The sequence below is a fragment of the Anabrus simplex genome, chromosome 9 (assembly GCF_040414725.1).
Source record: "Anabrus simplex isolate iqAnaSimp1 chromosome 9, ASM4041472v1, whole genome shotgun sequence".
NCBI classification, from domain to species: domain Eukaryota; kingdom Metazoa; phylum Arthropoda; class Insecta; order Orthoptera; family Tettigoniidae; genus Anabrus; species Anabrus simplex.
In genome coordinates, this window is record NC_090273.1 from 21,748,016 (window position 1) to 21,775,489 (window position 27,474).

At 38.3% G+C, this 27,474-nt stretch overlaps 1 protein-coding gene across 1 annotated transcript in view; it reads left to right on the forward strand.

The window, feature by feature from the left end:
* Positions 1 to 27,474, forward strand: part of Msp300 (Muscle-specific protein 300 kDa) — a 589,230-nt gene that overhangs the window by 421,206 nt on the left and 140,550 nt on the right. The window contains exons 77-85 of the mRNA XM_068229229.1: positions 596 to 712; positions 4,550 to 4,837; positions 5,575 to 5,856; positions 7,107 to 7,319; positions 15,833 to 16,162; positions 16,313 to 16,436; positions 19,904 to 20,100; positions 23,831 to 24,166; positions 26,423 to 26,698. Coding sequence (XP_068085330.1) covers positions 596 to 712; positions 4,550 to 4,837; positions 5,575 to 5,856; positions 7,107 to 7,319; positions 15,833 to 16,162; positions 16,313 to 16,436; positions 19,904 to 20,100; positions 23,831 to 24,166; positions 26,423 to 26,698 — 2,163 coding nt within the window. The remainder of the gene's footprint in view (positions 1 to 595; positions 713 to 4,549; positions 4,838 to 5,574; positions 5,857 to 7,106; positions 7,320 to 15,832; positions 16,163 to 16,312; positions 16,437 to 19,903; positions 20,101 to 23,830; positions 24,167 to 26,422; positions 26,699 to 27,474) is intronic.

A 27,474-nucleotide genomic window follows, 5' to 3' on the forward strand; every position in this document is an offset into this window, starting at 1 on the left:
TTTGATTCAGAGGGCCCTGGGTTTAATACCTGGCCGGATGGGAGATTTTAACTGCATATAGTTAATGCCTCTGGTTCAAGTACTGGGTGGTTTGTTTTTCTTAAATCACATCTTCATCTACACATAATAATCACACTACAAACCATCATAGAAACATGCAACAGTGAAACCGTCCCTCCACATAATATTGACAACAGAAAGGGCATCTGATTGTAAAACTGGGCTGAATCCATACAACGTATCAACCCCAGGTCACTGGGAAAAGGCCACGAAGAAGATAATGTAATGTAATGCCCTTGTTGCTGGTAAACGTTTTGCCATGTTCTTGTTACATCAAGATGTGCTGGAGAATGTGGCGTATAGGCCCAGCGTTACATTTTCTAGAAGTTCCTCAGCAGACAATGTAGAAACAGAACAATTTCCTGCTGGAATTCTCTAATTTGCAAGTATTTTTCATTCTGTAATCGTCACATAACATTCATTGTGTGCTGTTGGACATGAAAGTTGATGAGTTCATTATTTCCTGCCAAAGTTCATGTTGTGTTGCATGGTTTGAGCTTGTAGTATGGCATGCTGTTTGTATCTTGATGAGTAGACGAGCTCCCGCGATGACAAGCCTCGCCATGAGAATAAAGAGGAGACACTCAAGTTGCTGCTGGAGAACCTCCGTTCTGACGGCTCCCTCGTCAAGTTGGACGACATGCATGACAAGGTAACCCTGTAGATCCTTTCACCATAACCATTATTTATAAAATATCCATGTTCATGAAGTACTGTTCATCACAAACAAATTTCATATGCACAACATTTTTAAATGTACAAATGTACTCTGTTCACTTTCTGTGGTTTGAACACTTTGATCAGAAATGTTGTACCACACTTCACCGCACAACTTTATTCAAGGACATTTCTTATTTTAACCATTGTTTTACAGTTCAGTCCATTGAGGCCAGTCACCGAGGTGGCAGATCTGTTGTTTTACTAGCCTTTTATTAAATGACTACAAAGGAATTGGAAATTTATTGAACATCTCCCTTGCTAAGTTATTCCAATCCGTAACTCCCCTTCCTATAAATAAATATTTACGCCAGTTTGTCCTCTTGAATTCCAACTTTATCTTCATATTGTGATCTTTCCTACTTTCAAAGACACCACTCAAACTTATTAATCTACTAATGTCATTCCATGCCATCTCTCCACTGACAGCTCGGAACATACCAATTGTATTGAATAGGTGGACACAGTAAATTTTATTCTTGAAAGAATTTTACTTACATACCACTTAGTCAAGCAGCTCATCTTTCTCCCATCTCTTTCCAGCCCAAACCTTGCAACATTTTTGTAACGCTACTCTTTTGTCAGAAATCATCCAGAACAAATCGAGCTGCTTTTCTTTGGATCTTTTCCAGTTCTTGAATCAAGTAATCCTGGTGAGGGTCCCATACACTGGAACCATACTCTATTTGGGGTCTTACCAGAGACTTATATGCCCTCTCCTTTACATCCTTACTACAGCCTCTAAATAATTTAATTACTTTTTAATTATTAACTGAAATCAGTGTTTTTATGATGATGATTCTATGAGTTATTTTTCCACATTGGACCCTGTTGTTTCTTGTACCGTAGATCAGTGACTTTTGAATACATTTCAGTATTCTTTATCAAGGTGACTTAGGTGCCTCTACTTGACCGAAGATAATCAGTCTGCCCAGGCAGCTAAAATCAACTATGGAGGTGGTCACCAGGCCTCGGCTTACGGTATATTGTCTCCTCGCCCCCAGACTCTTGTGAGTCCCGAGGACATCTTTACAGCAGAACATTTGAAATGTATCTCTTGCATGGTCAGATGGGAAATTACCGTCACTGTTCTCACTTGTGCTAGCTCTGTGGTTTAGGGGTAATCTGCCTGCCTCTTACCCAGAGACCCCGGGTTCGATTCCTGGCCAGGTCAGTATTTTTCATCTGGATCTGAGGGCTGATTCAAGGTCCACTCAGCTTACGTGATTACAATTGAGGAGCTCTCTGATGGTGAAATGGTAGCCCCGGTCTAGAAAACCAAGAATAACGGCCAGGAGGATGTGTTGTGCTGATCACATGACATCTCATAATCTGCAGGCCTTTGAGCTGAGCAGCGGTCACTTGGTAGACCATGGCCCTTTGGGGCTGTTGTGCCATGGCATTTGGTTTTTGGTTCTCTAACTTGTGTGTCCTGCATTTTGAGTGTATAATAGGCATCCAAGAATTCCTGATTTTATGAACTTCCTCTAAATTCATGTTGTTTGGGTATTTCTATACCATCTTCTTATTAATTTGATTTTGGCTGCCTGAGGAGACTAATTACCTTGGATTGAATAGGGATACATATGTTGTATTGATAAAGAATAGTATAATATTTTTGAAACATTGGCTGCTTGTACATAAAGTGCATAAAACAGCAACATGATCCAACCCAGAAAAAGAACTCGATAGCAAAGAACTTGATAGTAATTTAATGTACCATGAAAACTTCATCTCTAAGATGATAATTCTTGTTTTATGCAACTTAATAATGTGTTCATCAGTCCAAACCATCATCTTTTTGGTTGAATTCTTACTATTTCTAGCTTCTCTGAAAGTTAGGATTACAAAGTAAAGCAGCAATGAACTTTAGGGTATAAATTTACAATCTGTAGGCATAATTGATTGCCATTTCACAGCTTTATAACCTCAGGAACTGCAAACAACAGTACTTCATGAGGAGAATCTAGCTACTCTGATTTTTTCATCAAACATTCTAATTGTCAACCTAGTCACTCTGTAATTTCAATACAGCAATTGGTAATAGAACTAATATGAATTAAAAGGACTATTTTATGTGTTATTTATGATTACAAAATTATTACAGCATATATTGCATTCAAATAAAATAAATCTCTGCCCTTCAAATTTGTATTATTGAAATTACATTCTTCTTAGGAATTACTAATAGGTGAAAAGTTTGACAGTATCTTATTGCAACTACAACCCTTGAGTTTCCTCCTGTCATAAATCAGTGGTATTGAGGTAGAACCTGATATATTTTTAAATTTTTTTTTTTTTTTTTTTGGCTATTTGTTTTACGTCACACCGACACAGATAGGTCTTATGGTGACGATGGGACAGGACAGGCCTAGGAATAGGAAGGAAGCAGCCGTGGCCTTAATTAAGGTACAGCCCCAGCATTTGCCTGGTGTGAAAATGAGAAACCACGGAAAACCATTTTCAGGGCTGCCGACAGTGGGATTCGAACCCACTATCTCCCGAATACTGGATACTGGCCACACTTAAGCGACTGCAGCTATCGAGCTCGGTAATTAAATTTTTGGTTTTAATGCCAGTATGATAGATTTTACAACGAAGGGTATGATAGCAAAGACCAGTATGATTCTGGTGCCCATAGAATACGGTGTTCCTGAAATATTCAGATACGTTCATTATAGACATTGAGGCAACCAAGAGATTTGTTTCCTGAATTTGCTGAATATATAAGAAGAAAACTTTTTCCTTCATTTTATTACATTTACAAATATGTGCCACATCAATTTAGAGGTCATTGAAATCATCATCATCATCATCATCTGCATCATCATCTGCATCATCATCTGCCAATCAAATATTAGGTCAGGTGGCCTGTTACAGTCTCAATCAATCTTTTAGCTGGATGTCCAATAGATCGTGTCCCCCTAGGTTGGTATTATACTATTTGTTTCGGAACTCACTCACTAGGCATTCTGTTGATGTGGTATCACGTTTTTTCCTGTAGGTTCCTATGTAATTTAATACAGGTTCGAATTTTAGTTCTTCAATTACATCTTAATTCCTTTTATGATCCCATCATGTATATCCTGCTGTGCATCTCAGTTTCATCTTGTCTCCTGATTATCCATGCTTCGGTTCCATATGTGAGAATTGGTCTAGCTTGTGTCTCTCTATACTAAGGATGGCTTCGTTATTGAGTTCATTGTGCCTATGGATTTGGTGAACTTCACTACCTTATTAAAAATATCTACATCATTGCCGGGGCAATTGAAGGTATTAACTCTTTGTTGAGACAAATCTTTCTCAGAATTGGTTCTTTGCCCTTGAAAGCAAGTACTTTTGTTTTTTCTATAGATATTTCCATGTCATATTCAGTGGCTATTCTACTGAGATGATGTATAGAGCATTGTAAATCATCCTCTGTGCTGGCAAATAGTACTTGGTCATCAGCATATACAAGCGTGTCTAATTTCAGGTGTCTGTTGATTGTGATACTACCTTGTGGGCGACATCTCCAGTCTTTTACAAGGGTATTCATGTATATGATTTTTAAAAGACAGTCGAAAGAGGCTGCAACCTTGGCATACTCCTCTGTTGATTGGTTTCCATGATGAAACTGTACCATCACCCAGTTAGCTCGCCAACTTTAAGAGCACCTCCTGAAAAATCAAGTTCTTTGACATATTGGGTTCTGCTTCAGTACCACACAAATGTGCTTTACCATGAAATGAAATATTATCTGGAAACACAAAGAATATTCCAATGCGTATAGGTACAAAGTCGCATGTCAACACTCTCAACGCTCGTGGGTGAGCTGGAGGAGGCCCAGCGGCAACGTGCAGCCCTGCAAATGTGGGCAGGTGAGCAGCAAGCTACAGTGACCGAATGGCGCAACCGACCTGCCAAGCTCCGGCCAGAAGCGGCCCGCGCTGAGCAGTTGGCCATGCAGGAACTTCAGGCATCCATCACTGAGCGCAGAGCAAAACTCAAAGGTGAACTGTCCGGTGGTGAAGAGGAAGACCCCAATTTGGAAGCTCAGCTTAACAAACTGGAAGCAGACGTACGTAGTCATTTTCATGCTTCTATACCTTTTCTAGTTGTATTTCAAAAGGTATTAGTCAACTGGCTTTCAGAAATTATACTTCATATTTGTCAACTTCATTTGAGAAATTATCATTTGTATTTCAGATTTATCAATTTTACTTCATAAAAGGTTGTTTGTATTTCAGAAGTTATCACTTGTATTTCAGAAAATATACCAAACTTAAGAATAAATTATTTCATGAACGTGATTATTTATTTATGTGTGCAGCCTTAGTGAAGGAAAATTTGCCTGTTGAATGCCAAAATTTATTCAAAAAGTCTTCTGAAATTCAGTTGAAGTTCTTTGAAATTATAGTTAAGTTACTAACTTGAAATACAATTTTCTGAAATTAAAGGTATTAATCTGAAATAGATGTATAGGAAACAGATGGAGAAGAGTGACTTACTGTTTAAGTTCACAAGGACAGAGTATATCCAAAAGACAGCTGCAGCTTTCATCAATCAATGATAGAATAATATTTTGAAGTAAAATTTATTTTCTCAAATAAAAGTTACTAATATGAAATACTCTTGATAAGTTCTGAATTGTTTATCTTTTTTCTGAAATGCCATTAAAATATCCTCCCACCTCATCCCTGACATCATATTAGGAATTGAGGCTAAAGGTTAGATATACAAATACAACTAGAACTGAACTGTTATTGTTCAGGTACTTTTATTCTTATTCAACATTCTTTGTTATCTTTCGTACAGTTAGCAGATGTTCGAGCGAAGAAAGAAGGTGGTCAGCGCACCATTGAGGGCTACAGGCAAAAGTTACATGATATTCATGGTTTCTTTGACTCTCTGAGCAAACGGATGGAAGAGCTGGACAAGGGCAGTGGGCTAGAGTGCCCTCAGAAGATTGCCATTATCGCAGATATCGAGTCCGATTTCAATAGCCAGGCTCCTCCAAAGGTGGACGAGGTAAAACAACTTGGCAATGTTGTAATGGACCTTGTGAGCAACCTGGATGCTCAGCAGGTGGAGGAACAGGTAAGCTGGAGTTAAAGAATCTCATCACTAATTTTGTTGTCCAAGCTTGTAGGTAACCCCTTCCTTTCTTAGGTATCTTGTTTAAGTTTTGGTGATACTTGTGAGTACTGTACTATTTCTCCCTCCAAAAAAATACTGCTAACAGGTAAATCAGATTACCTTAGAATAGATTTCAACTACCTCTCCCATTCTGTCAGCCCTATGCCCTCGAAAGGAGTTTAAGGAATTAAGTCAAGTAAGTCATGTCTCCCATTCTTGTAGAGTGCCCTTAAAGTCATCAACACGATCCTTGAGCTCATCACAGCAAAGCGTTTGTATCAAGGACTGTACATTCCTGGAATTCTATCCTGGCTGAAATTAGGGACAAAAATGTTCTAAAGCTATTCAAAAGAAAGTACTAGAACTTGTACCTACTACACTGAGTTAAAGAAGCTCATCCTCAAATATAGATAATTAGATAAACATTATGTAAATGAGAGAGAGGTTCAGTAACATAACATTTTGAAACTAAAAGGATTTAGTTTTCAATCATCATAACTATATTCCTTTCAATAATTTCAATTCAGATTTTGTTTTATGTTAATTTCAATTTCAATCAAATTAAATTTTAGTTAAATTAAATTTACATTTAGTTTTAAATAGTTATAGCCTTCTTCTTATTCCTGGTACATTTCTACTTATGCAGTCATTCACAGAGCCTCTTTCAATCTTCTCTTTTTTCCCACATTCTACCGTTCATCACTGTCTGCCACTGTAGTCCTCTCCGATTTACGTCATCCTCCACCTGATCCCTCCATCTTGTTCGTTGTCTTCCAATTGGTCTTCTTCCAGATTCTGTCCATTCCAGAGTTCTTCTTGGTAATCTTTCTTTTGATGTAGCCGAAATATTTCAGCCTATTTCTCTCCATATTTTCTATTAGAGGGTTGATCTGTAGTGTGTTTTGTGTGGTTTCATTTCTTATCTTGTCCCTCCTTGTTTTACCCAAGATCCCTCACAGAAAGCACATCTCTGTTGCTTATAATCTACTCAGATCTTTTTTTTGTCCAAGTCCAACATTCTGATCCATAGGTCAATATTGGCAAATAATACGATTTATATATCATGATTTTTGCTTTGGAAAAATAGTTGTAGTGCACAGTATAATTATATGGTTTGTTATAATAGCTAGCCTCATACCTGGAGTCCTCCCATGTACAGGCAGAAAATAAAATAAATACAAAATATATTGAATTTAATATTTTAATTTCAGCTGAAATCTGTGGATCGGCGCTACAATGACTTAGCCAAGAGAATTCAGCGTAAGAATCAGGTACTTAATATGGCCTATAAGGGACTAGAAGGAGCCCGCCAGGAGATAGATGGAGCTCTTGAGTGGGTTCGTGAAAAGATTGCGCAAGTCCAGGCTCCACCTCCTCTTGGATTTGAAAGCAAGGCAGCTGATGACAGACACCAAGCACTTAAGGTATGTAGTTCTTACAGACCAGATGATGACATATATCATTATGATTTGTATACTGGTAGATTTTAGTGTTGAAATATCCTACAGCAGGAAAAGTAGGCTACTATTACACTCTTGCATTATATAGGATGTGCAAAATATGCCATAAATACAGTAGAAGTCCACAATAGCGAGTACGGCATATAACAAGAACTCCGTTATAGCGACAATATCCTTCTGTCCCTTCAAAATTCCTATATTAAACTGTGTGTCGTCCTTCGGTTACAGTGAGAGACCTATCACTGTCGCATCCGTTATTACGACCGATTAAGCGCGCGCGATATTTTCCGTTCCCGATATTTATGCACCCCAGCGATTATATTGCATGCGATCGATTACCTTCGGTATCGTTTCCTCCCTATGTCCACTAGCGAGTTTCCTCGTCAACATTCGAAGGCGATGTCGGAATCGATTAGTAATACCCGTTGACTGCTGTTCCGTAAAGAAAATTCGAAATGAAAGAGGACAATTTTGTAATAAAAGCGTAAGTAACGTATCCGATAATGGTTGTTAACTCGTTAAAAGTAAAGGCTGACTAAATGACCGCTTAATTTTAAGGCCAAATACAGTAAAACCTCGTTAATTTGAAGTCGTTGGGACTCAAAAATCGGACTTCGAATTACGTGATTTCGAATTAACCGCCAATTCGTAGTTCAGAAGTACCAACACTTGCCGTGTTACGAAATATTCTAAGGCCCGTTACTGCATGCAGTTAACCTTGATCCACAGTTTATACCATTTAAATGCCATGAAAAAAGAACAATTTCCAAAATGTATCCAAGAAGGCGCATTTACAGTATTCAAATAATGCACTTGGATATCTCACTGGCAAACAACCTCACGCAACGAAAGGAAAAAGAAAGCATGATTCAAAGACGAGGAGAAATTATGCTGGCTCCCATGTGCAAGTGCTTTATTGTTATTCATTGGATTACTATACTGTATACATTTTAGATGCCTTGTATTTACACCAAAGTACCCGATGCCCTTAAAATCGAACTTTCCTATGACTCTATCCTTGTACGATTCCCGCCATGGCACTTCTCTCGTACTTCAGAAACGTAAATACTTGTCGCGTCACAAAGTATTCTAAGACCCATTAATATATGCAATCACCTCAATTCACAGTTTAAACATTTCAAATGCCATGGAAAAAAACTATTTCTGAAATGTGTCCAACAAGGTGCATTTACAGTATTCAAATAATGCACTTGGATAAATCACTGACAAACATAACTTCACGCAACGAAAGAAAAAAAATCACACAATTCAAAGATGAGGATAAATTATGCTGGTTCCCCTGTGCAAATGCATTATTGTTTGGATTTCTGTACTGTTTGCATTTTTAGATGCTTTGTACTGGCATGGAAAGTGCCCGATGCCCTTAAAACATTGTGGCTTATCGAACTTTCCTATGACGAGGGGATAACATTTCTCGCAACGCACTGCAATGACCCCCATCCCAACCCTTGTACGATTCTCCGGCTGGCACTTTCTCCTTTAAAACCATAAGACCGTTTGGGCTCGCATTAAAATAAAGCAATACAGTTTCATCGGCAATGACAATATTGTTCGATGCCTCCGAATTTATTATATGAGCCACGTTTTTTTTATCAACTGTCAGCATCGCCAGTGTTCGCAGATTCTGTTTTTCCGCACACTGCCTGTTGTGTGATATTACAGCGTTCCTTAAAAGGTTGAATACAAAAGAATTCCGATTTCATTCAACTTAGCAATCATGAAGTGCACTGTAGACCCACCGAAGTGAGTGTAAGTGCAGAAAGCTACCCCTCCACGTTCCAGAACATGTTCTACTATGACGCAGATAAAGGCAGTTTCGAATTTAAAATCTGAATTTCGGTATTTCAAATTAAACAATTTAAACAACATGCAAAACTGTATCCAGGAACAAAAGCTTTGAATTAGGTGGGATTTTGAATTAAACGATTTTGAATTATCGAGAATGGGATACACCTTGAGATATGGTAGAGTGCATAATTGATTTCAGAGGTTAGTTTATATTTTCTGGCGTCTGGATAAATTACGGAAAAGCTATTATGAACATTTATAGCAAGAAGGTCATCATTTCTCTACTGGCGCTTGAAGTGTGTTTTCATCATACGTATAATACAGATAAGTTAGGATAGGTTACGCTGTTTGAATAAGAAAACTGAAACATTTGCTACAAAATGTGATCGATCATCTTCGGTACGGTATAGTTTTCTCACTATGTGCATTTGCGAGCTCTCTCGTCGACATTCGAAGGCGATGTTGGAGTCAATTAGTAATTCCCGTCGACTGCTATTTTCTAAAATAAATTTCAAATTGAAAGAGGATAACACGTTTTCGTAATAAATTCATAAATAACGTGGCCGATAGCAGTTGTTAACTTTTTAAAAATAAAGACTGAGGTAAACGATCTCTTAATTTGAATGTTACATACGGAAATTAAGTAAGAATGTGATACACTTCAAGATATGACAGAGTACATCACTGATTTCAGAGGATAGTTCATATCTTCTCACGTCTAGTTAAATTTCGGAAAGGCTATTTATATGTAAATTTTTAGCGAAGAGGTTATCATTTCTCTAAATGTGTTTCAAATATGTTTTCATGACACATATACGGTCAGGTTAGGTGACATCGTTTGAAGAAGAAAACTGAAGTGTTTGCCACAGAAACCTCTGGAGGGATACCGTATTTCTCCGAATCCAAGACGAAGGTTTTTCTCTCAGAATCTCATGCGAAAACTCAAGGATTGTCTTGCATTCGCAGCCTAAGAGTAAGTTAATGGATACCACTGGTAACTACCACGGTAACTAAGCTGCTTCATTTCACCCCCACACGCACACACAAAACTTGTTGACAATAAACGACCGCCTCTTTATTATACATCGCTAGCCGCGACAACCGGTTGTACAGTGCCTGTGTGTAACATCACTGGATCTTGGGAAATAGTGAAGAGAGAATGACGTTCTATTAGCCTCTACAAAAATGTTTTTCAGATCTGCAGAATGGCATCAAAATATGGGAGCCTTCGAATTCTTAGACAGGCCGGCTACTCAGTGGCAGAGTTATAACGCGTTTATTGTACTTGACGCTTAGTAAAATTAAGTTTCATAGACAGCAGGAAGATTTTCGTGATGGATAGTCGTAATGTAAAGATACGTCAAAAAGGTATTGCCGGCAAATTTTCAACGGGTTCTCATCGATATTATGATATCAATTTTAAGTTAATGGTTATTAAACACTCGGAAATGTAAAGTAATTTTGCAGCTGCAAGAAAATACGGCATAGGCCTAACTAAAGCCAATATTTGGCGTTAGCGTGAAGACAAAGAGCTAAAAAAATGCATACTGTACTAAAAATGCATTCAGTGGTCTGCAACAAGGACGCTTTAAAGAAGTCGAAGATGAAATTGTGAGGTATGTGCACGAAAATCGCAAGGGCGGAATGGCCATACCGTGGCGCAATAAACTCGTTCGTTGACTTTCAACGTCCGCGATTAGGCCTATACATCACTAGGTGGCAAGCGAGACGTGCGTGCAGCGGTAGCCGGTTATATCTGACGCTGAGTAAAAGTAACAGTTTTATAGACAGCAAGAATAATTTCCTGATGGATCGTCATATTGTAAAGCCGCATGGAATAGGTATTGCCGGCAAATTTTCAACGGGTTCTCTTCGGTATTATTATGCCAATTATAAGTTGGTGGTCATTAAACCCACGGAAATAAAGAATAATTGTGCAGCTGCAAAAAAAAAACTGGCATGACGAAAGCCAATGTTCGGCATCTAAAAATAGTCTGAAATGTGTAGGCCTACTGTACAACAAAGGCATTCATATGATTTTACAAAATACTTTTTTAGCCTGATTTTAATTTTTTGAAGGAAAAAATGGGGTTCGTCTTGGATTCGTAGAAATATGGTACTATATTTGTTCAGAATGAAATTAAACATACACTTTCACGTAGTATCGGATTTCGAAAAATAACAAGTAAGCCATAGTGTGTATCATCTGCGGAAATGCAAGTTTTGAACAAACTGATTGCCGTTTCATATAGAATTTTAAGGTGTATGTGTTTTTTTTCCGACTTTTATACAAAAATCGGATATAACGACAATCCGTTATAGCGAGTAATTTTTTCGCTGTTATGAATTCTCGCTATAACGGACTTCTACTGTAATTTCTTCCTATTTCAACATTGAAAAATTGGATTATGTGATATATGCTATGTAGATACAGTGGCTGTAAAACATGTGACAGTCAACCTACATCATCATCAATTCTCTACTCCAGCAAGTGGCTGGATATGGGAATGAACAAGCCTCCAACATAAACTTCTGTTTTGCTACTGTTTCTCTTTCAGTACCATCTCCCATTTTTGGCTCCTTCTGACCAGGTCTTCTGTCTGTTTTATTCAGCCCGAAGGTCTTGGATGTTCTTATAATATGACCAAACAATTTGATTCTTTTAGAATATGAAGCACACACTGTTGTAACCCTAGTTGGGTGGGGGACAGACTGATGTGATTTTAATCCTTCTGGTCTCCTGTATGCTTGGCCTAAGGAACTTCACTTCTGTTGCTTGTATAGTTGAGTGTTGTCCCTACTGGTCAGGGTTGCATCTTCCAGTTTATAGGGCGGAATGGGTAGCAGGTGCGTGACACTTCCTTTTCTTGGGAAAGCTTTCATTCCATAATGGGTGGGAAACAGAACTGTAGAAGGCTGTAGCCACTGCTAATCTCACACATAACTCTGTTGTCAACCGACTGAACACTTCTGAGGGTATTTGAAGTGCTGAACCATTTTAGTTTCATGCTGTGTATGTCTCAGCTTGACTGCTTTGCTTCCTACATCTCAGGCCAATGGCCGTAGCCGTGTTGAAACACCGGATCCTGTGAGATCTCCGAAGTTAAGCAACATTGGGCGTGGTCAGGAGTTGGATGGGTTGCCACACGCTGTTGGTGGGGGGTAAGGGAATGGAGGAACGGAAAGGAACTGACCACCCTACCGCACGTAAACTCCGGCTCAGGAACACCTCTGCGGAGGTTCGGACCTGCCTTCGGGCAGAATAACCCTTACCTTACCTACATCTCAGTGACAAATTCATTAGTTTTTAATTAGAGTTTACCAATCTTGCTCACAGTTCAACTTAACTTCAACTTTTTTCAACCTTATGCTCAAAATACATGTGTTGATATTTACACTTATGTATCTACTCTGGAAGGACGTTACTAGTGGCTCATCCATTTACTCTCCATGATATGAAGAGAAGTCTCTTTCTTCACCGTGCCTGCTCTGGGCTGGGACATGTGCTTAGTAACTGTTGTTATTAATTCTACTGCAATATTCTCTTTAGTATAAGTGTCTAGGTTTTGTGTTTACCTTATTATACGCTCCTTTTCATGATCCTATTTTTCAATACATGATTTGTCGCTGGTTTGTTTCTTTCCATTTCTCCCATTGACCTGTTATGATTCTTTTCTCCTTCCATGTTTGACCTGTGTTCTTAATCTTGTTCTCTATTGTATTCATATTTATCTTTATCTTTTTCCTTTCCCTGTGTTTATCCGTCATTCTTCTTATCATACACTTGCCATTGAAGACTGAAGATCTGTCCAGATGGCTCCTCCATGAGTGTTGATGCTAGTGGTGTTTTCTGGGCCAGAAGTTCAGACGTTGTTCCACATCCCCCCTCCCTCCACACACAAACTTCTTTTACCAGATTATTCAGATCTCAAAATTAATCAAAGTAATAGAAAGACATGGAGAAAAAAGAGAAAGTCTGCACAGAATCACGATTATCTTTCAAAGGTGAAATACATACTTTGGCCATGTCAATCACTTCACCATTGTAAAATTGTATGTACTGCAATGAACCTTGTGTATTTCTTTCACATCTTGCGACTGCCAGGAAATCTGCTTTTACAACAACTAGTGATGAGAAATCTTGGAAAGAAGGCAGGAGGCCAATGGATCCATGAAATTCAGCAAGATCTCAAAGCAGTTGGTACCAGATGCAGAGAACAAAAGTAAAATTGACCCCCTTCTTAAGATACACAAATTTTTAGCAGAAATGACGCATAGAAGAGCTATAGCGATTTCAGACAAATTGAGAAAATTATGATTGGAACAAATGAAAAAGTACTGGGCGAATCACAAGAACCAAACAGTACAGCGTTCAAGGAGAAAATGAACATGGAACGACTCCTCAAGTGGTCCAATGTGGTCAATAAAGTCAATAATAATAATAATAATAATAATAATAATAATAATAATAATAATAATCTAAAGTCGTCACCGGTTTTAACTCATTTGCGAATAATTAACTTCTATAAGCAAATTATCACATAATAATTGCAAATTGTCTCTTGTAATTAACTTCTTCCAATAAATTCACTTCTGTCTGTGGATGTACTTTCTATGGTTGAACAGACCAATTCTAGCATGGAATAAGTGTCCACGCAGATTGCACAGAATTGTTAGAAGAGGGCGTGGTTGTGCTGCATAGAGTTTTCGTGCTTCTCTCCTGGCCTCTTGACATCTACATCGTTATCCTTCAAAGAGATTGACAGCAGCAGGGTCTGGCGCCGAATTGTACGGTCTTGAGCAAGTGTGTCCAAGGTTTGTGAATTGAGACCCGTCATCTTCATAGTGTGCTTACGCTGGTCTTTGTAGTGCCTCATTGGGGACGCCACAAGTTCTAGTGCTGGACAAAGTTCACCATACAGGATTTGGCATGGAAATCTGGTATCACTCATTCGACAGACATGGCCAATCTATCTAAGCTGATGACCAATGATGATGACTGGGCGAGTTGGTCATGCGGTTAGGAGCGCACAGCTGTGAGCTCGCATTTGGGAGATAGTGAGTTCGAACCCCACTGTCGGCAGCCCTGAAGATGGTTTTCCCGTGGTTTCCCATTTTCACACCAGGCAAATGCTGGAGCTGTACCTTAATTAAGGCCACGGCCGCTTCCTTCCCATTCCTAGGCCTTTCCTGCCCCATCGCCGCCGTAAGACCTATCTGTGTCGGTGTGATGTAAAACAAATAGCAAAAAAAAAAAAAAAAAAGAGATGACCAATGATGGACGATTCTATGCTCTTGGTACGCGCTTTCTCAAGAATAGTAATGTTGTTGACAAGGTCTTCCCTTTTGATCCTAAGGATGGATCGAAGTTTTCGTTGGTGGTTTCAAAATCATACAATACAACAGTGTTGTGATGACAACAGCATGGTACACCATGAGTTTCTTCTTCACATTCAAGTCTTTATTCATGAACACCCATTATGATAGTCGTCCAAATGCTGCATGGGCAGCACCAATTCTCTTCTCCACATCTTGCTCACAGTTCCAGTGCACAGATAGGATACTACCCAAGTACGAAAAGTGGTCTACCTGCTCCAGTGGAGTATCTGAGAAGGAGATGTTGTAATGTGGAAGAGTTGTGCCTGGTGAATTTTGTCCTAGGACCTTGGTCTTTTGAACGTTAATGGTGAGATCACATGCACTCGTGTAGCAGTTAACTGATTGTTGCAGTTCCTCTGGTGTGAGTGTAGGTGATGCAGCATCATCTGCATACAGCATTTTGGTTACCCTTGTAACCTGGGTGAGCCTCCAGGAGCAAAATCTAAAGTAAAGAAAATTAACAAACCACCATTGGCAGGCCTGAAAATGGCTGGGCATGGTCCGCCACTGTCGATCACTTTCATTTCACTGTAAGAAAGTGGTGAAAAACTAGTGTTTAATCATTGTTTTACTATGCTTTCACTACCCAAATTTAAACATTTAAATCTCCAACTTCAATACATATGCAATAATACACTCGCATAGAAACAGCGCCTTGGTCAGATTAGCAAGCATGAGGAAAGTGAACTGAGAGCGTATGAGTGCTTGAACGATTCCAGGGAGTGAAGCTGCCGAGTCGTTGGAAATAGAACCAATGCTTTGGCAGCGTGGCAGGCAGTTCCAAACAGTGCTGAGAATAACTACAGTATATGTATCAACACAATGAATGATAACGAAAGAAAAAACACTCTATAATGTAATTTTACATTTAAACAAATGAAATAAATTCATTTATTTTCTTCTTTTTATTTTACTTGAGCATTGACACACATTTTGCGCACCCTGATAAAGTGCCAGTGGTTGAAGCCTATCATCTTGATGAAACTGAAACAAAAAAACAAGCTCTTTGGAGGCTGAGAACAAAGGAATGCAGAAGAACTGGTAATTGACAAAGAGAAAGCAGTGTATGAAGATGTGGAGATTGTCCTTGTTATTTTGTGTTTTCATGTTTGTCCTTATCTCCTCTTCCCACACTGATCTGTCATTGTATTTATCCTATTACATATTCTTATCATGTTCTTAGCTTTATATACACAACTTTGGCTGTCAGTTTTAATTTATTTTGCCAGTTTGAATTGTAAGTAGAAAAAAAATATGAGTCTGAGAGAAGGATAAATGATTTATTCTAGGCCTTACTGAAGGAAGTTGAGGGCAAGCGAGTTCTGGTAGAAACACTGGAGAAGAGAGTGGGTAATATGCAGGCCGAACTAGAGCCTGCCGAGCAGCAGATGTTGGAGAACAAACTGCAGGCTTTGAGTGGAGAACACGATCGGCTTCTGGCAATTCTCCACGGTGAGATGGACCGTGTTTCAGCTGCAGCAGATGCTCGTCGTAAGTTGGAGACCGATCTAGAGGCAGCTCATGCTTGGCTCAAGGCTAAGAGTGGAGAGGCAAAGAAACTGAGTGGATATCTACCTTTACGCTCATCTGCAGTTGAAGCTGAAATTCAGCGGTACAAGGTGAGAAGCCTTCTATTATTTTCTAAATGAAATTCCTAACTGGTATATTATAAGAGATTGCCCTCAACATTCCAGTTCCTCAGAAAGTTATGGTTTAAAATATTCTGGAATATTTTAAAATGAATTGTGCTTTTCTGTTTCCTTGAACAGGCATTTGAAAATGATCTGCGTAACTTCTCACAAACTACCTTGAGTGATGTAACAAAGCAAGTGAATGCTCTTCAAAAGGACTGCTCTGATCCTGACAAGAAAAAGCTTCAGAGCAACTTACAAGGTAAACAATATCATTTAATATATGTTGCTTTTCTTTTTATATTTTTTTCTATTATGTAAGGTGTAGGGCAGCCTTAGTATCAACTGCTTATAACTGTTTTAACCTTGCTTATGTTTGAATCAATTGATTGACATTGAAGAGTATTTAAAAGTTAAAGAACTGTATCAATAGATTTATTTATGCACTTGCTGGACAAGCTTAATCGATTGAAAGCTTGCTTAACCTGCAGAGCAATTCATTGTTATGCCTGTAAAATACTGACTCACAGCACATATATCATTAGGAATTTTCTCACACAGTATTGAACCTTAGAGAACAGAACCTTACCAGTCAGTGGTTTTTGCAGTCGCAATGATGAATTGTCATCATGCGTGACAAACAAAGCTTCTGGCCCCCCCACTCGCCTTCTTTGTACTGTCTGCATACTGTGCCACCATGTTCAGTCCTCTTATACCTTGCCGTCTCTTGCCTGTGATTCCTGCACTTGTTTCTAGACCTGCAAATACTGATTGTGAACAACACATACAGTGCTTAACAATAGTGTCACTTGTGTGTGTCACATAACAGTACTCTTCTTCTCCTCCTGCTCCCTTTATCTGACTCCCTGTCATGAAGGGTAATGGATCATGACCTCCAGTTTTGCCTGTTCTTCCAACACTCCTCTCTGAATACTTTTAGCACATCAAAACTGTTCTATCCACTCCTTCCTTTACTTTCTGTATCCATCTTCTCTTTAGCCTACCTCTTGGTCTTCTTCCATTCACCATTCTGTCAAGCATTGCTCTTGGAATTCTTGTTTCTTCATCCTTCTGACATCGCCTTACCATTTCAGCCTGTTTCTCTCTATACTATTCTATAGCTTCTCACTTACCAGCCTGTTCCATATCTACATGTTCTTTACATGATCCTTTGTTGTTTCTTATAGCATGCTTCTCAGAAACTTCATTTTAATTCTCCGTATTTTGCTTTCTTCCCTGGAGTTGTAACCTATGTTTCTGATTCATATATCAAAACTGGGACAAAATACCGTATTTTCTCGCATAATTAATGCCCTTGCATAATTTACGCATCCCAATATTCTTGAGTCCAAAGTGGAAAAAAAGAAATGTTCACGTATTTGACGCACCCACTTCTTCAAACATCCATCACACAGCTCCAGATGCGTTTTGAAATAAATATGTCAACTATACTGAGGTAGCAGCCTACGTGTACTGTGAAACTGGGCATTCCAAATACCGGGCAATGTGCTATTATCAGCCGATAGGAAATACCACTGCACTAGTTCAGTGAGAGAATCCGTGCAGAAGTGACTAGTGGCGCTCTATTCCAGTCTGGTACAAAAGTATTTTACGAGTGTTTCAGGTACGGGACTTGCATTTTCTGTGATCTCAAAATTGTTTGTTAATCCACATTGAGCAAGTATTCGAGTAATAGTGCATCATATAAACTTGCAGTGATCAGTTACGCCGAAACATACGGGAATAGGGCAGTGGGCCGCAAGTATTCAGTGTCCGAATGCAACGTGCGCTACCGCGGTAACAGAGAAGTGCACGTCAAGCAACCAACAAGTCTCGCAAAGCATATTGCAGACCAAAAAGTGGCAAGTTTCTGAAAGTAGAAGAGGATCTGATTAAGTGTACGATTTCGTTACGCAACGTTGGATATGCCGTTTCTCACAAAATGCTGTATTTTAAAGGATCAGAAATAGCTGCTATACATGGAATCAGTGTCTTGGTTTTGAAGGTTAGCTGAGGCTTCATTAATTTTATGAAGACAAATGGACTTTCTCTTCAATGAAGAACAACATTATGCCTCAAAATGCCGAATGATTTCAACCAAGTACTGGTAATTAATGTTCATCGGTTTGTGATTGAGAAGCATAAAGTGAAGGAATATTTGTTCTCCCAAATAGGAACCACAGGTCAGGCACCAATCAGTTCCATATGCCACAAAGTCTAACGAGCGTTAAGAAAGGGATGTCGAGTGTTACTGTATGTGCTACCGGAAGCAAAAAAGAACGATGTACTGCAATGCTTGCTGTAACAGGTGATGGCAGAAAGCTTGCACTTTACATTGTTCTAAAACGAAAAACAATGGCTAAAGTAAAATTTTCGTGAGGGATCCACGTTTGTATCCAAGGAAAAGGGTGGATGGACATGTCACTCATACAAGATTGGATACAAACGGTTTGGGGAAATATAGCAGGGGTCCCTCCTTCGATGCCTGGCCCTTCTTGTGTTGGACAGTTGTTTTTTTTTTTGCCAGTATGTCATTGTTATATACTTACATGAATTGTACTTTTATTAGTACATTTTTATTTTACTTCAGGCCATATTGTCAGCTTGTAACGGGAAGAATATTTTCCAGTGTCGGTACTTCAAACCCACGTGTCCAACTTACCTGATGTACCCAGTACCCTATTTGATTTTTCAGAAAGAATATCTCACCGGAATTTCACACCAAATGATGATTAACTAGAAAAAGTTTAACCAATTGCAATGAATATTAAATTTGATGTATCTTTTAAATGTAAATAATTGTAAATAATTTTTTTAATATCTGAATTCCTCGAATAATTTACGCATCCAAAGTTTTTGCCTGTATTTTTCATCAAAAAAGTGCATTGATTACGCGAGAAAGTACAGTAGGTCTTGTCCAACATCTCTTTGTGTCATTTTGATACCTGTTTATTCTACACTAGATCTATCTTGCTCTGATAGAATCTTCCTGCAAGTAATACCTGGTACATTACTCTGTCCGTGTAAAATAAATATGCCATCATAGCTTTTACAAACTCTAACAGTTGAGAAAAATGTTAAACATACTGTGTAGTATTATATTAAATGAAAGAATACAAAATTGATAACTACAATTACCTTTTAGGAAAGGGTAAATGCATTAGCTTACCTTAGCTACCTTATCTACCATACCAACAGGAAGGATAAACAAAAACGAACATGAAGGACAAATACACACCTTCACGCAATGCTATCTTCACAGATTGGGTCCTCCGTCATCAATCCTCCTGCTGAAGCTAAGAAATAGAAACAAGTTTGTGGGAGTTGACAAGAAATGGACCTGAAAGAATTGAGATTAGTAAGAAGAGAGGCCATGTAAGAAGATTGAAGTTTATGAAGATGAAGAGTTTGTCATTGTCCTTTTATGACTTATTATTTGTCCTTATCTTTCCTTTCTGTTGGTCCCTCTGCCTGACTGCATTAGATTGATATGGCGTTTATTCTTTTGTACATTCATATTCTTCTTCGTAGCTTCATATCCTTAATGATTTAAATTATAAGTAAACTATGATATTCATGGCATTTAATTTTATTGCTCAACAGATACTAAGAATCATGATTTCAATGTTGCAATGTAACATAGACTTCTACTAACTACAAAGTTATTGGTGTGACAAGTTAAACTAAGACATTGAATAACCCTGTACTAACATGCATATTTATTTCCAGCTGTGGTGGATGAATATGAAGCCCTGAAAAGTCAAATTGACCAAAAATTAGGATCTCTTGCCACATTACTGCAAGAGCGCAAACAATTTGAAGATGAAGTTGATCGTTGTCAACGCTGGCTCAATGAAGCTGAAGTGGCTACATCTTCTGAGATACGTGCTAGCAACATGGCTCTGCTGGAAGAGCAACTTGCAAAGGTATTTCCATCTCAAAGAACTGAAATGTACACCATTTACCACCATAAAACTAGCAATTTATGTAGCATTTTCCTGTGTTATTTAAATAGATTGATAATGTACGTATCCTTAAAAGGTATTGTTCTATTGTTCTGGGATTAATATTATTATCAGTAACAGTTGGGAAGAAGAGTTATATACTACTAAGCAAGTTAGCCATGCGGTTAGGGACTCGCAGCTATGAGCTTGTATTCGGGAGATAGTGGGTTCGAACTGCACTGTCGGCAGCATTGAAGATAGTTTTCCATGGTTTCCCGTTTTCACACCAGGCCAATGCTGGGGCTGTACCTCAATTAAGGCCACGGCTGCTTCGTTCCCACTCCTTGCCCCTTCCCATTCCATCGTCGCCATAAGACCTGTGTTTGTCAGTGCGACATAAAGCCAATTGTCAAAAAAAAAAGTGCTGGGGTTATATACTATATGTTCAAGTTTTCTTGGTAGTTTTGTTCCCTAGTCCTCACTTGATAGGTTTCAGTCTGCTTTGTATGTGGAGCTAGGCAACATTAAAATTTAGATTGGGCTTTGACTACCCCAACATCTCCTAGTTTTACTCCAAAGCTAACAGTCTTACTATGGTAAGGGCAGTGCCAATTTTCCCCAAATAATACTAAGTGATAATGATTGAGCAATGCTGTCATGTGTTAATAACTTATTTCCCATTACTAACTAATAAAAGTCAGGTTTTTGTTCATGCATCGTGTTAATGTACTGATACTGACTTGAAAACCTTGTTTGTTGGAACAAACCTCCTCCACTTTGTTCTATCCATCTACAACTGATGTTCTACAGTTTGCTGTCAATTTACATCACGTTTGGCAAGGTCTTTTTTGAAAATTTGCTTGTCCCAACCATCACGAGGCCTACCTCTGGGCCTCTCTCCAACAACATTCCTCTTGGAGTCCTACTTGGAGCCATCCTTGTCGTATGTCCATGCCATTGTAATCTGCTTAATTCTAAGGTTTCTAGGAGACTTTTGTCCAATCCAAGTTGTTGCCGGATATTCTCACTCTTCATTTTGTCTCTTCTTGTCTTGTCTGTAGGCAACTATTTTCAGGTCCAGTCAAAGTTGCTGCTTCCAGGCTATATGTTGCAATTGGTACAAAATATTTTTTGTACCACGTGTGATCTTAAGGAAATGTGTCATTCCAAAGTAGTTGACAAACATAGTGGTAGAATTTTGATGCAGCTTGTATCCTATTGCTTATTTCTTGCTTTATGGTACTGTCGGAAGAAATAAAGCTCCTGGAATGTTTGAAATTATTAAAAATATCTATTTCTTCATATTGCACTCGCAGGTGTTGATAACTTATTTGCCATTACTAACTAATAAAAGTTGTTCATGCATCGTGTTAATGTAGTGATACTGATATGAAAACCTTTGGATGATGATCAGTCCCATTCTTTCAAATTCTTCTTGACATAAATCTAGTTTAGCTTGTTCTTTGCTTCTGTCGCACCCCATAGCACATCATCAGCAAACGCAAGCATATACGAAGAGGTACCCAAAAATAACCAGAATAACATTGTCGTGGGCGAACCTTGTGTAGTACGCATTTCTGCCGCTAGGCATGTATAGCGCAACTCATTGCCAGTTCAGTGCCGCCTGTGTTGTCGACCTGGCTTGTTCTGTTCATCTGCAGTGATTGTTTTTGCTAGCACTGTTTTGTTCTTGTTTAGTTTTTTATGATGCCAAGTTTAAGTAAACAACATGCAGCTGTGAAATTTTGTTTTTTGCTTGGTAAAAATGCTGCTGAAACTGTTTTAATGTTGAAAACAGCTTACAAAGATGACGCTATGGGAAAAACTCAAGTGTATGAGTGGTTTGCTCGGTTTTGAAATGGCCACATGTTGATTGATGACAAACCTCATTCTGGACGTCCATCAACTGCCCAATTCGATAAAAATGTTGAAAAAATTTGAGAGCTCGTGCTTGCAGACCTCAACAGACAATTGATAAACTTTTAGAGATTAGTGGGTTATCTTGGAGCTTGGTTCAGCGAATTTTAACAGAAGATTTGGGCATGAAAAGGGTTGCTGCCAAGTTTGTTCCTCGGGTTCTGACTGACAATCAAAAAGAACGTGTCGTGTTTTGAAACAACAGCTTGAAACTGATCCAGATTTGCTGCTGATGAGTCATGGTGCTATGGTTATGACCCAGAAAAAAAGCAACATAAAGCCATTGGAGGACGTCATTGTCACCCCATCCAGAAAAGGTCTTCAAGTCAAATCAAACTTCAAAACAATGCTGATTTGCTTTTTTGATGCCAAGGCTGTAGTTTATTCAGAGTTTGTTCCCCCAGATCAGACCATCAATCAGACCTTTTATTTGGAAGTTTTAACAAGATTGTGCAACAGTGTTCATAAAAAAAGACCCCATTTGTGGCAGACAGGAGACTGGTTCTTCTACTACGACAACGCACCTGCACACACAGCCATCTCTCTTGAACATTTTTTTACTAAAAATGGCATGGTTCCGCTGCCCCACGCACCTTACTTGCCTGACCTGGCTCCGTGCGACTGTCTCTTATTTCCATGCATGAAAAGGGGCATGAAAGGACATCGATTTGACAACATTGATCTATCTATCTATCTATCTAGGTGTTCTGCCTTATGGCAGGTCTTGTCATGGGATGAACCTCTTCCACTGTTGCCTGTCCTGCGCCAAGTTTTTCATGTCCGAATATTTATTTCCTTGGATATTGTCCAACATTTGATATTTTTCCTTCCTCTTCCTCGTTTGCCTTTCACCATTCCTTCTATTCCTTCCTTCAGTAAACAGTCCCTCCTCAAACAATGTCCGATCCAGTTCATTTTTCTCCTTCTAATGGTGTGTAACATACTTCGTTCTTCTCCAACTCTTCGTAATACCTCCTCATTCCTTACCCGGTCTTCCCATTTCACTCATTCTATTCTCCTCCATACCCACATCTCTAGGGCCTCCAATCTTCTCTCATCTTTCTTTCTCAATGTCCAAGTCTCTGTGCCATACAGCGCTATGCTCCAAATGTAACACTTAGCAAGTCTTTTCCTCAAATCTTTGTTTAGTGGTCCACAAAATAATTTCGATTTTTTCCTAAAGCCTTCTTTTGCTATGGCAATTCTTTTCTTAATTTCTGTTGTGCAATACATATCATCTCTGATCATACTTGACAACATTGAAGAGGTCAAGAAAAAACGAGGGAGGAGCTGTCAGCCATTTCTAAAGATGACTGTAAAAAATGTCTCAGAACAGTGGAAGCACTGTTGGAACAAATGAATTAGTTGTAATGGAGAGTATTTTGAAGGGCATAAGTTTTTTTAAAATTGAAAACATATAGCTTTTAAAAAATAATACCCTCTTTTTGGGTACCCCCTTGTATGTTGTCCAATCTTTCTTTTTCCCCACTTTTATAACCTTATCCACAATAGTAATAAAGAGAAGTGGGTATAAACAACTTCCTGTATATTAATTATATAGTATATAGCTAAGTGTACAATTGGGCTATCCCTGAACTTAAATATGGAGTTTCTAGAATTCTCAGTCTACTTTCAACTTTTGTATACCTTATATGAAACAAAGAGGAAATATGAGGCAAAAATGTGAAGTGTGTAAACAAATATTATAATTTTATTTCTATAAGATATTTACTTTGAATTACTATAAGTTTGCATGCTGGTGAAATAGAAATTAATCTTTCTTATCTTCTTCCAGTACGATAAGCTTGGGCAAGAGGCAGAGCAGATGCATGGCAGCATCGACAACATAATGCAGCAAGGACGTGCCATCCTACCTGGTGTGAGTGAAGCTGATAAACTGACTCTGTCTGAGGAGCTGAATGCTATCAAGGACAAACATGCTCGAATCACAGCCATCATTCGTGACCGTTCCGACTCGCTGAAGGATCAACTTAAACAGTACAAAGAGGCAGCAGCTAAGGTGGCTGAGAGCGTCACCTTCATGACTGAGATACAGAAGGAACTGAAGGAACTCAATCGGCCCGTTGGAAGTAAAGTTGAAGATGTTCAGGGTATGCTTGGGGCATACGAGGTGAGTATTCTTGACTGAAACGTTTACTTATTCCTTCTGCCAATAAAAATTTATGATTTAGGTAACAATTTTCTTGAAGATTCATTAAAATCTCAGCCACAGACGCCCAAGAGAGATCCAGTTTACTCTGTCTGCCATCTAGTGGGTCTACAGTAAAACAGAACGTCAAAATTGATGAGGAGACAGCCAGATGGCGTCAAATTGAAATGTCTGCACATGGTAGCTGAAGCCATACGATTATTATTATTGTTATTATCATCATAATCATCATCATCATCATCATTATTATTATTATTATTATTATTATTATTATTATTATTATTATTATTATTATTATTATTATTATTATTATTAGTAAAGATATTCAGATTACTGCATACTACAGTGTATTGGTAATGGAAAGGAACAAACAAATACAAATCAAATCATATATAGAAAGATAGGAACATAAAAAGGTCACATAATAGAATAAACACGACAGATCAATGTGGAAAGAGGGAGAAATAAAAAGAAAACAGGAAAGGACAAGGATAATCTCCTCTTCTTATACAGTACATAGGCTCTCTCCTCATCATTCCCAATTCTTCTACATCTTTTCTTCCCAAACCCTGACAAGCTCCTTTTTTGCTTGCTATCTTCTTCACTCTCAAAGTGGGAAATATAGGATAAAGACACTTGTGGTTAAAGACTAGAAACACAGAACAAATACAGAAGGAGAATCTTCTTCTTCTTAGAGTAATTCAGTCTTATGCCTGGTTTGCCTCTGTGATGAATCTTCTCCAACTGCGTTGATCCAGTGCAGTATGTTTTGCGTTTGCATAGCTCCTGCATCCTGAGTTCACAAGAAATGTCATCATGCATGTCCTTTCTTCTACAAGGGTGTTTTCCTGGTGTTTTTCCTTCCAAAATTTCCATCAACACATTCCTATGTCGTAGCCTATGTCCCATCTAAGAAATTTGTCTCTTCCTACTCTGACTCAACAGTTGTCTGTTTTTTGAACAATGTTCAATACCTCATTGTTGGTCTTCTTCTCCACCCAACTTACCCGTTGCAGCTGATGCCAACACCACATCTCAAAGGCTTCTAGCCTCTTAATATCATTCTTGGTTTAACGTCCAGGTCTCAGCACAATACAGCGCAACACACCAAACATAAGATTTCATTAATCTTTTATGTAAGATGAGGGTCATGTTTTCTGTCATTGACAGGACTCTTTATCTCTGAGGCTTGCTTTGCTGTTGCTATTCATGTTTTTATTTCAGTGTGACACTGAAGTTTTTCTGTTATGAACTGTGCTACTTGTCGTACAGGCTCACCACTGATCATCATGTCCAATTTTCATACCAAATTTCTTAGCTTTTTCATTCATCTTTAACAATATTTTGGATAAAGTTATTGGACTACCTGAAACTATAGATTGATCACTGGCACATTTGATGGTCTGCATTAGTCTCCTTCCTATTTTCACCCCAAGCTTGGTTTCTGTTAGAGATTCATTCATGATTTTCTCAGCAAAGACATTAAACAGGAATGGTGAGAGCAGACAGCCTTGTCTTACTCCTGCATTTTGATGTTTATATAAATTATATAACAGCTGTATCATGTGATGTAGGCAACCTATCTCAGCGAGAAGTGGAAACTGGTTCCATAGCACTTTATCAAACGCTTTCAGAAAAAGAGAATAGGAACCCAACAAATCAGTAAAAGTAATGGGAAGAAATAAACAATTACAAATAAAGTCATATACAGAACGACAGGAACATTGAAACAAACACAATGACAGGCCAGCATGGGAACGGGGAGGAAGGAAGTAACCACTAAAGGATAAGGACAATCTCCACATCTTCTGCCATCTTTAAATAAATAGGCTCTCTCTTCATCAATCCCAGCTCTTCTCCGTCCATTTCTTCTCATCCCCCGATGAGTTAGTTTCATCAGAAGGTGAGCTTTGACATTCAATGAGGAGCCATCTTGGAATTGAGTACTGTATAGCTTATTTTTGCTAGAATTAAAATTTCACAAATCCTTTAAACAGAATTGTTACCTCTATAACTGTAGATGAATTGTGGTTAAACAATTTCCTTCCAATTTTCTGTATGAAGTGTGTGCTGAACATATTTAAGTAGGATCCTGAGATTTTCTTGTCAGAAATATTTCATAATAATTCATACACTATCAGTTAAAAGTTTAAATTAAGTTTCACTCTTTGTAATATATTGTATTCTTACACTGCATATTATTTTAATCTTCCACAGAAAATCTTGGCAGATTTGAAGGCCAACAAGTTAAAGCTGGGAGACATTCAGTTGGGCAGCATGGGTGAGCTTCAGGGAATTGCTCAACAACAGGATGATCTGATCCATGCTATTGAGGCTCAGATTGCTAGACTGAGGCAGCTGTTACTGCTGAGAGAGCAATTCATTGCTCTTATTACTGAGATCATGACTTTCATCACGAAATACACCGAGGTGGTCCGTGACATTGAGAGAGGTGGTCATACAGTCCAAGAGAAGATTCGCAAGTATGATGATGTAAGTAGAAATCAGAAATCTGCTTTGATATCAAGTACCGTACCGTATTTGTCAGAGTATAAGATGCACCTAAATAATTTGTAGCTGTAAATGGTTGGCTACACAATAAACATCAAAAAATAATAATAATAATAATAATAATAATAATAATAATAATAATAATAATAATAATAATAATAATAATAATAATAATAATAATAATAATAATAATTTTATGAATTTATGAACACAGTAGAAACAGTAAAACAAACTCAAGCTTCAACAGAAGCAGAGTACTATAAAAGGTAAACAACAGGTTGGAAAACATGACAACTACAAAATGGATGTGGAAAGCGGCATGGACCCTACGAGGTAAATGGAATGAAGCAGTTGTGAAGGAATATCTTATACTTATACAACACCAAAAATAATTTTTTTAAACAATAAATTAAGAAATTTCCATCGATTCCCCTAATCCTGCCACATAATTTAAGGAAATGTTTGAGGAAAATACTTTTTTAAAAATAAGTAACTAATGGTAAGAATAATTAACTGAACTTCAGAATCCTTTTTAGTTCTCTCCCTTCGCTGTCATGAGAAGTTTCTTCCTCATTTGTTGTGTGGAATTTGCCATCAGAATTGGAGTCTTCATGCTCATAGAGAACATCAGGGCTTTGCTGATATCAACACTTCAAAACAAACAAACAAACAAACAAACAACCAAACAAACAAACAAATGACCAGACTTCCTTTTTCATATACATACACTACCACTTCTGTCAAGAATTTGTTCTTAA